We start from the raw sequence: 11,108 nt of genomic DNA, 5'->3' as shown, positions 1-11,108 counted from the left end.
AGGCATCAGCCCACGCCATTTTCCTCAGTCTTTCTTGCCGCGTGGCGCCCGAAGCAGAAGCTGTTCGCAAGTGCCGGTCGGTCAGATCCAGAGTGCTTCGGGCGCCACGCGGCAAGAAACACTGAGGAAAATGGCGTCGGCTGATGCCTTTATACCCGAATAACTGCCGCAATGACGTTGGGTGAAGTGCGACACAGCAAGCCAGACCCAGACTTTGAATCCGACAGAAGGGCTGCCTGACGACAGGACAACCCATTTGTAAGGACTGCAGATGCATTCCTCTCGGACATCTACATTTATGGTAGGTACAAAACTGTACTTTTTCTTTTCTGCAGGATGATGCTCGCCAGCTCTTTGCACTGTCTTCTACAGCAGAAGAACAGGGGATAATGCCAGATGATCTAGCCAATGTGATCAGAAGATTATGGACTGATGGAGGTGTTCAGGCGTGTTTCAGTCGTTCCAGAGAATATCAGCTGAATGACTCTGCTGCCTAGTAAGTCTTTTTGCTGACTAGTTCAGATAGTTTGAACTTGTGTGCTAAGATAAATCATTTGTGCCGCATTGTTATTGATTCAACATTGTTATATTTTATTGGAGTCATAAGCGTTTGGTATGTTAAATGCTTCAGTAAAGTTCAGAGAAATGGTCTGTGTACAAATGACTAACTCTACTAATGTTTTTCATGTATTAAAGTTAAGTTACGTAAAATATTTGTCAAAAATGTAGTATTGTTTTTTTTTTTGCGGAGGATAGGCAGTCTAGCAGTTGGTGCAGAGTGTTAAGGCTGTGAATTATAGTCCCTGTGGTACATGGTGTTTGTGACCTTGATCAAGTCATTTATCAGATGTTTCTTCTGGGCCATCCCTGTAAAAGTATTGTGTCCAGTGGGCCCACCTGGTTAACAAATAAGTATTACTATTACAATATTATTATTTTTGTTAGGTTATTTTTCAGTTAACCTAGAATATATTTGACTGTGTTCAGATGTTTTTTTTCTTTTGGTCAGAAAGTGGGTTGTCATTGTCATTCATCTGGAACAGATTGAGAGGAAGGCCACTCCTTTGTCCAGTGCACCAAAAATGAGTACATATGGCAGACAGCTGCCCAATTGTACTAAATATATTCACAGTCATGTTTGTAGGTGGTTTGCTGAAATTAAGCAGCATGGGTCATTGTGAACAAAGTCTCCACACAGCTATTATACTCTTAGAAATATATTCCATTAGATAAAGAACTTTGCAAATTCATATTTGAAACTTGGTGAGTTGCCTACACACTTGTTCTTCAGTTCTAAGCATTTCCTCTGCAGAGCTTGATCAAGTGATGACACAGAGTAGGTTACACACACCACAGATTTCGACAGATTTTTTTTACAGCTAAAATATTTTAAGAAAAAAATGTATGCAGTGCACCTTCTGTTTAGCTTGTTAAACAGATGGATAAAGCTGGTCCATAGAGACTCTCTAGTCACTACTGGGGTGAAGATGAGAATTTGCACTGAATATTAAATGAGAAAAACAGTTTAAGGTGTCTGAGACTGTAATAATATATACGGTCAGGTACTTAAAGCTTAGAAGGGTGCTAGTAAACATTAACAGTTTAACATTTTGAAGTGTTCACTTAGCACTGTTTCGTATAATGCAGTGTGAGCAGAGTGCAGAAGTTGTACATTATAATCACAGGAGAATTTTACACTTTAGAGATGTACAGTATTATATACCACAGTGTGAAAGAAATTAAAAATAAAATTTTTTGTTAGATGTGTTTTCTATTTGATGAGTTAATTTTATACCGGAAAAAACAGATTGTTGCAGATTAATGTTAACAAGGGCCTGAGGACCAGTTAAGTGTTTGGTGAAGGATCATAGAAGTAGAATTGGGGAGACGGAAAATAGATGGATGTGTTCATTTTACAAAATGGGTTAGTAGTATTAATCAATGTCTGATGGTTTTGATATTGGATTTGGAGACATTTTTTGATGTGTTTTTATAGGTACAGGGATGGTCACCATCACCTGCAGTTCCCTAGAAGATGAGAGGCAGATATTGTCAAGCCTTTCTTACTTACCACCCACCCACACAGTGCCTGTGCATTTAGAGACAGGTTAGTCTTCAGTCCACTTTCCACGTATTTGAGATGTGGGAAGAACTGGAGTACCCAATGAAATTTTGTAAGAACTCTGGAAACAGTCTGCACATTAGACAACTCAGCTGAGAACTGAATTGGAGAATCACTTGCTGTGAGGCAACAGTGTAAGAGGTCTGATGCTGCCAGTCAGTATTGGATGGATAGATGTAAATACAGGGAGGATTATATTAGACTAAGAACTTTGCAGTAGTTAAAAATTAAAACAGTTGTATTTTCATTTCAGTAAACTTGAAAGGATTTTTTTTTCCAAAAGAAAGTCTAATTACATTATAGTACTGACAATTACTTGGTTTACTAGTTTGCTACATGGCATGAAGATTAATGGTCTAGTCCTCTGAATGCAGTGACTTGGTTTGCCCAGCAAGTCTGTCACTAAAGTCTACTTCAGTGGGGGATGGGAGTGAGATGCTGTTGTCTGTATCAGTGGACTGAAGCAGTTCATCCCATGGCATGACTGCTGCTTGATGGAGAACAGGTGGTGTACCAGCAACAAGCAGAACTAAAGATGGACATTGTTCTACCACTTTTCTACATAAACCCAATAGGAGAGCGTCTCCCCCCCCCCCCCCCGGGGTGCACATGGGTGGTAAAGCAGTACTAGGCCTGAACATATTCTCAAATGATTGAGAGAGCAGGGTCCTAGGTAGATGTTCTGTAAAAACATTTGTACTTTGGTTGCCCTAGCATTTAGGGTAATAAATTACCAGAAGCACATTATTAAGTAAATTACTAGAATTCTGGCTCACATAGAAGACTTGACAGCAGAATTTCAAGATGTCTCACTGAAGCTGTGGATCCAGAAACATGTTTAGCTTTCCCAAAGTGTCAGGAAGCGTATGACTGTACAGTTACAATTCAGTGGATGCAGCCTCTAAAGTAGCTGCAGCTGGGTCAGTCATTAGATGACATGCATGGTGTAGAACCCATATATTACCTGACATCAATGGAATTTTTTTTTAAATGCCTTTTAAGACAAGGGAGTCTTTGTTTGGGAAACCTTTACAGGAGTTATTTTTAGAAAAATTTGAAGGAAAAAGGCAATGTCGTGCAGATCATGAAACAGATTTTTCATTCTGATTCCTTAGTGTAGCAGAAATTATCCTTCCAAGGCTGGTCCTGTCATCAGATGGCAACCCAAGGACCAGCAGATGAAAGCAAGGAACTTAAAGAAATGGATGTTGTGTAACAAGACAAAATAAAATGATGAGGCAGGGTAGAGAAGATTTGCCCACAGCCTCTGAATATTTGTGATTTTGATTATTTTCCATTTCCCACACTTGGCCCATTTGGGAGGCAGATTGAACTGTTTTGTAAAGACTTTGTGAAGATAACCTATGACAGCCTGGATGTTGAGCATTATGGAAGTACAGAATACAATTTTTAGTCAATTCTACCTTTCTTCCAGTTTCCCTTGGTACCAGAAGAGTAGCTACACCTGGCATGGTCCGTTCAGCAGTTGCTAGATAAGCAGATAACAGAACATATTCCAGAGTGAGAAGAAGGTAGGGTTTTTACTCACCTGTTTCTAGTCTTCAGAAAAGACTGACTTTAAAGACAGGTTATAGTCTTGTGTAGAATTAATTTGTGTCTTCGGCTTTTCCTGGTTAGGGGTTGCCACCGCGTAACTCCGGTCCACTAATTATTGGCAGTAGATTATTTTATGGTGCCGAGTTGCGAGCCCGACGCCCAACCTTCAGCAAAAGCACACCCATTCACGCATGTCTTACGAAGGCCACTCTAGCGCAGGGAGGACATGCAGACTCCACACAGAAGGCACTCCAGCCGAGAAGCGAACAGGAGAACCTCTTGCTGTGAGGCAACAAGGCTACCGCTGTACCACTGCGGCTTAGTTAATTTATTCTGTGGAGTACCCATATTCAAGATGCTCAACTTCCATCATCAATTCTGTTTTTTTCCTCCTCCAGGCCTTGATAATATTTGTCTGAAATATACTTGCTTGTATCTGTTGACAAGGACCACAGGAAACTTATAAGATTCAGAGTTGGATGCCAGCATTGCCAAGTTTTTACATATTTGGGCACTCTACTGTGCCCATAGTATTCATAAAGTGCCTGGGTCCAGTGGTAGCCTTCCCTGGACTGAAAAGGAGTCCACATATACCTGTACTTGGACGACTCAGTTGTATGCCAAGTTTCATTGCCAAATCTTGGACAATTTCAGAATGACCATAGACTGCTTGCTGGGGTTCCCAGTCATGCTCCTTGAATCGAGCTTTACTGCGGGCAGGATCAGTAGCCACCTGAGAACAAACCTAAATGCAGTGGAGGTGCATGATCCTCCTGAAAGAGAATTTTGTCATCCTAGGATATTTCACTTGATGGTCAGGCACATCTTGATGGCCTTGGGCTGCATGGCTTCAACTGTTTTCATGGTTGCTCAAGATGATTGCACCTCCAAAAAGTGTAGTGGTTCCCGAGTGCCTTTAGGACCTAGCAATCGCAATCTCTGGACATTGAGCTTCCAGTGTTACCATAAATTGAGAGTGATTTGATGTGGTGGGTGGGTCACATGTACAGGAATGAGACCATTTTCTTTACTTGGGGCTACCCTTTCTCTGACAACAGGAGCCTTAGAGTTTGCATGGGCATCCACATGGGAACCTTCCCAGCTCAGGGATTTTGTCCCTTTTTCAAATGGGTCTGAATATCAACAGTTAGGCTTGTTTTAGTCCTCAAGGACCCCCCCGAAAGCCAGTGGAAACAAGGTTTCCTGCTGCTCAGCATGGACAACATTGTGGTTTATAAGCAAATAGGGAAGCAAAAGATCATAATCTGGTAGTCAGATGCTGGTAGTAGTATTCCCACATCCACCCCCCCCCCCCACTTCTCAGCTTCGTGGTGCAGTGTGGGGGGGTCTTTCTCATGTGTTGTTAATCCTACTGTGAGAATGACTTCGCACAGAGAGACGGGCGCACAGAGAGACGGGCGCACAGAGAGACGGGCGCACAGAGAGACGGGCGCACAGAGAGACGGGCGCACAGAGAGACGGGCGCACAGAGAGACGGGCGCAGAGACGGGCGCACAGAGAGACGGGCGCACAGAGAGACGGGCGCACAGAGACGGCATGATGTAACTGGAGAAAGAAGATATGAAGTGGAGAGATTTCATGAAAAACGAATAGAATTGGATCGTCCATTCACAGGACATGGCCACCATGAATTTTTTGTTGGCAAAAAAAGAGGATAGAGCAGGCCACTGCCCCTTTTATATGGGATACTTGGGCTGTGTCCCCACAGTTGGGAAGTGATGGCCTGTACCTTAATACATGAAGAGTGCTGGGATTTGGGCCAGCCAGGTAGATAGTCTGTGGCTGATTTTCATATACTTTAAATGGTATAGTAGCAGTGATACTACTGAAATAGCTACCATTATGGTAAATCCTCACACTGTCTATTATTTTAAGTATATAACTTCATTTATAGTGAAATGTCACATAACTTGCTTTGTATCTGCTACTGTAATTGTGGGATTCCCCGTTTTCTTTTCCTTGATTTCCTTTCTTATTTTGTTTGCAGGTATCATGTAACTCTTTTTCCTGTAGATTATGTAGTGCTCGGAATTTTGCATAATTGCTATGATTTACTGCTGCAGTGGTCCTTCCCAAAACAAGGCAGGACCTTGTGTGAGATACAAACCATAGCAGTAGATCCTTGAGAAAGGTCACTGTAGCAGTGAAACTACCCCCAACCCAACCCTTTTGCTGTTTTGGTTATTAATGAAAGTTGTTTACTAGATTTTTTTAATTCATATGTTAATAGTGAATCTCCCACTAAGATGTTTTGAACTTTTTTTCTTATTTATAGTTCTGTAACTATTCAGTGTACTATAAACGTTTAGTGATGTCATGTGACAGAACAAGTGACGCAGCATAAAGAAGATAAGACTCAAGGAGGTTAGACTCTGGAATGAATATGAGCCTTTTCCTAAGATGTTGAGGAAAGACCTGATGCACACTAGGGTTTTGCCACCTCACTAACCAGTTCAGAGATCTCCATCTTGGCTCTCAAAGATGGAGATTTATTTTTTCCCAAGCCCACCTCAAGAAGAGCCGGTAGATTTTCTACAGAGCAGGAGCTTTCTCTATACCTTGATTCCAAATCTTCGTGAGCTATGCGAGTATGGTTATTTAGGTTGATGGTCTCACTGTTCATCTTGATAGGGAAAGACTGATGATGACCTTGTTCAAGGCCTAGATTGAAATTTGTGACCTCTGTTCTCCTCTTTCCAGTGAAAGACTTGATGTTCTTCAAGGATGCATCTGCAGTCATAACAAATGGGTTGTCCTGTCGTCAGGCAGCCCTTCGGTCGGCCAGATTCCAAAGTCTGGGTCTGGCCTCGGCTGGTGTCGCACTTCACCCAACGTCATCTTTCCTGGTCTTCGGGTATAAAGGCATCAGCCGACGCCATTTTCCTCAGTCTTTCTTGCCGCGTGGCGCCAAGCAGAAGCTGTTCGCAAGTGCCGGTCGGTCAGATCCAGAGATTACTACTACCGAATACTACTTCGAAGACTTCTAAAAAGCTAAGTACCCCTTTGGGGACTCTTTCTTGCCTCAGCCGATGTCAGAAAAAGTAAATAATTGTTTAACTTGTGGGAAACAAATACCTCATAAGGATTTCCACTCTTACTGCTTACCTTGTTTAGGCCCAGACCACGACGTAGCAGCCTGTTTAGCCTGTGCTTCCTTCAACCGACGAACGCTTAGGCGTCGGTCGGAGTTTGTTGAACAGTTTTTCGGCTCAGATTTTGCGTACATTATGCCGTCGGATCCTCCGACTACTCAAATTGTTAAAAAACGCAAAGAAAAAGACCGACACTCGCGGTCCGCGGTTTCGGCCGAAACCACAGTTAAGCAAACCGCGAGCATCTCGGTTTCAGCCGAAACCGAGCAAACGGGTCAATCTTCAGCCGAATCCATGACTACTACCGAGGCTCCTGTTACCCTAGTTGAATCGGCCTCTGAAGTTTTGCCTACTAATGTGGTTCCTATTGAATTATCAGACACCATCCCTTTGGATGTCTCTACCCCAGCACGTGGTGCTGCTAGGCCTCCTGCAGCCATGTCTATTAAGGCCTTTGCCAGGGCTAAAGCAGCCAAAACTGCTAAATCTGTGCCTGTTAAGCCCCCCTCACACAGGCCCAGTTCCAGTTCACAAATGCTTACTTTGGCAGAGGATCTCATCTCTTTAATTAGGGATCCCAATCGCACCCAGACAGGGCCTCTCAGCCTCCAGAAAAGGGACCTTTCTACACTTACCACAACATAGGCCCTTAGCTATACCTCCAGTTCTGCCTGTTGTGGATGATGCATTTAATGATGTTTGCACTGCTCCTGATACTTTACCTCCAGCCCCTGCCAAACCAGATAGGTTTTACAGGGTACCAGACACTCATCACCACCTATACAAGGCCCCACTTGCAGATCCTGAGACTATCTCCCAGGGGCCTAAGGCAGTAGCTTCGACCTCAGCAAAACCCTCTTCCTTCTGAAAGGGAATCCAGGTCCTTAGAGATGGGGAAAAAGTTTACACCTCTGCTACTCTCTCAGCTAGAGCTTTGAACTGTCAGTTTCATATGATCCAATACCAAGAGTTTATGCTTGATCAGTTAACTAAGAAACTGTCCTCTGTTGACTCCTTAGATAAGAAATATGTTTTAGAAATGGTGAATAACATTCAGCAGGTTAGTAACCATTCTTTAAAATGTGGCTATGATGCACTGGAGGCTTCATTTAGATCAGCCATGACTGGCACAGTTATAAGAAGGCATGCATGGTTGAAAGAACAGGTCTTGCCGGATCATGTTAAAGCAAAGCTGTTAGATGCTCCTATGGATAAGGCCAGTCTATTTGGTACTCCTGCTCAGCAAGTAATGAAGAAAATGGAAGAGAAGGCAAAATCTGTACAAACAGTTAAGGATTTCTTACAGGTTCAGCCCCCAAGGTTTAGCAGGAACTGGCCTTCCAAAAATTGGTCCTTTCCAGACTCCTCAAAATCTGAGAGGCAGGAATAGACGTGCCAGAGGCAGAAATCAATCCAGAGGAGGTGCCTACAAGAGGACGCCAGTGGCAAGGCAATAACCAGCGAGGCACCGACACAACCACTGCCACTGCAACAGGACAATCACAGTGACTTGGCTCTGACACCGCCTACCAGGGAACAAATAGCAGCACCTTTAGGCGGAAAGTTAGCCTTATTTTCAAAAAATTGGCACTATCACAAAAGACAAGTGGATTTTGCAGACCATAGACCAAGGCTACAGGTTTCACTTCCACACCTTACCAGTAAAAAGAGGAATGCCAAACCTACCTCCAAATCAAAAAACAGAAGCTCTAAAACAGATAGCTCAATTAACAAAGATGAGAGCTGTGGAAAGAGTACCACTAACAGAACAGGGCAAAGGATTCTACTCCAGACTCTTCCTAGTACCAAGAAAAGAGAAAAGTTGGAGACCTATTCTCGACCTGTCCGTCTTAAACACATTCATCATTGTCCCAAAATTCAAAATGCTGACCCTACAGCAACTTCTTCCCATGCTGGGCAAGGAGTGTTGGCTGGTAACTCTAGATCTCAAGGAGGCATACCTGCACATCCCCATACGACCAAATTGCAGAAGATACCTCAGATTTCTTGCAGGATCAGAGCATTATCAATTCTCAGCATTGCCCTTTGGCTTATCTACTGCGCCCAGAGTATTCACAAAATGCCTGGCATCAGTAATCGCTCATTGCAGGCTACAGGGAATCCAAATTTATCCATACCTGGACGACTGCCTGATACAAGCGGACAACAAAAGCAAGCTGACAAAAGACTTACAAAGAGTCATTTGCTTACTACAAGCCCTGGGATACACAGTCAATTTAAAAAGTCAAGACTGATACCATCCCAAACAAGAACATTCTTGGGTGCGGAATTGGACACAGTAAAACAGATGGCATTCCTAACTGCAGAAAAACAAGAACAACTCCCTCTTTACTTCTTGGCATTAACAAAGCAGAACAAACTAACAGCAAGAAAAGTACTGCAGGCCTTGGGCTTCATGGCATCATGCATAATCCTGGTCCCCATGCCAGACTGCATATGAGAAAGCTACAGTGGTACCTAAAGAATTTATGGTCTCAACACAGGCACAGCTTAGAAACCGAAATCCCACTAATCCCATGCCTGAAACAAGAGTTCCTATGGTGGGCTCAAGCATGCCAGTCAAACCCAGGCTTGCCCTTCCACAACTTTCAAGCAAGCCAAACCATCACAATGGACGCCTCAGACCTAGGCTGGGGGGCACACATGCTGGACAAATGCATACAAGGATTATGGACTCCAGACCAGCTGCACCTGCACATAAATCAAAAAGAAATGCTGGCAGTAAAACTAGCAATACAGAATTTCAGACCATTCCTCAAAGAAGGCCATTTAATGATAAGGACAGACAACACCACAGTCATGTGGTACATCAACAAACAGGGAGGCACTCATTCATACCCCCTATGCAGAATGACTCTGGACCTTTGGAATATGGCTCTGAGCTACAACATCCAGATACAGGCAATATTTGTACCGGGAAAAGAAAACATCCTAGCAGACATGTTAAGCAGAACTACCTCGGATGCTCACGGATGGATGCTACACCCGGACATCTTCAAGGCCATCACAAAGAAAGGGGGAATGCCACAAATAGACCTATTCGCATCCCCACTCAATCACCAGCTCAAGAAATTCTGCACAAGGACATACCACCCACTAGCATGGAAGGTGGACTCTCTATCCTTCAGTTGGAAAGGCCTGACAGCATATGCATTTCCACCTCTTCCTTTGATGCACAAGGTACTACTGAAAATCAAAGAGGAACGTCCAAGGATAATTCTGATAGCCCCAAATTGGCCAAGACAACACTGGTATCCATTGCTGAGGAGCATGTCTTGGGGGAGAACGTGGACACTGCCCCTGATGCCTTTGATGTTAACTCAGAACAACTACAGCATCATGCATCCAAACTTAAAAACTCTGCAACTGACTGCCTGGAACATCACATAACAGCAACTAACCCAGATTTATCCCAAAGGGTGAAAGACATTATCCTTGAAGCCCGCAGACCTTCAACAAGAAGGAACTATGCAGGAAAATGGAAAAGGTTTGTCATTTGGAGTACTGAAAGAGGAAAAGATGTCAAAGATAGGCATTACTAACATCCTGGAGTACTTGGCAGAGCTTCTACATACAGGCCTGTCCTACTCCTCCATCAAGATACATGCATCAGCTATTTCTGCAGAATACAGCTTCAATCCCCCTGTCTTCTCACATCCTCTACTCAGGCAGTTCCTCAGAGGAATCAAGAATGTAAAACCTCCTAGGAAGCCACCATTACCAGCATGGGACTTGAATTTTGTGCTAGAAAAATTGACACTCCCTCCATTTGAACCAGCAGCAACAGCAGATCTTCAACACCTATCATGGAAAACTGCTTTCCTACTGGCAATTACTTCAGCAAGAAGGGTTTCGGAACTACAGGCCTTAATGGCAGTACAACCCTTCCTAATCTTCCATCAAGATAGAGTGTCCATGAGAACTAACCCTACATTTATGCCTAAGGTGGTATCCAGAGTGTCTCTAAACCAGGCAATCCACCTACCTACCTTCTTTCCCAAACCACAGAACAGGGGGGAAAGACTGCTGCATACCTTGGATGTACATAGACAGTTACGCTACTACCTGGACAGAACCAAAGGTAACAGAAAAACTGACCAGCTTTTAGTAGCCTATGCAACAGGAAGGGAAGGAAAAGCAATTTCCAAACAGACAATCTCTAAATGGATAGGAAATTGCATAAGATTCTGTTACTCCTACCATGGAATGCAAATTCCACAGAACATAAGACCTCACTCTACAAGGGCTACAGCCACTACCACAGCTTTCTTACGAGGAGTGGCTACCAAGGACAT

The 11,108-nt window shown here is 43.5% G+C and overlaps 1 protein-coding gene across 1 annotated transcript in view; it reads left to right on the top strand.

Annotated features, from left to right (window-relative positions):
- The first annotated feature begins 336 nt into the window (after positions 1-336).
- LOC122807146 (guanine nucleotide-binding protein G(i) subunit alpha-2-like) overlaps positions 337-11,108 on the top strand; it is a 692,973-nt gene continuing 682,201 nt past the window's right edge. The window contains exon 1 of the mRNA XM_044078159.1: positions 337-496. Within this exon, the coding sequence (XP_043934094.1) occupies positions 390-496 (107 nt within the window). The 5' untranslated portion in view covers positions 337-389. The remainder of the gene's footprint in view (positions 497-11,108) is intronic.

Source organism: Protopterus annectens, chromosome 7.part0 (assembly GCF_019279795.1).
Source record: "Protopterus annectens isolate FY-2018-M chromosome 7.part0, PAN1.0, whole genome shotgun sequence".
Lineage (NCBI taxonomy): Eukaryota > Metazoa > Chordata > Ceratodontiformes > Protopteridae > Protopterus > Protopterus annectens.
The sequence above is the reverse complement of the archived record's forward strand: the minus strand, read 5'-3'. Positions and strand labels throughout refer to the sequence as shown.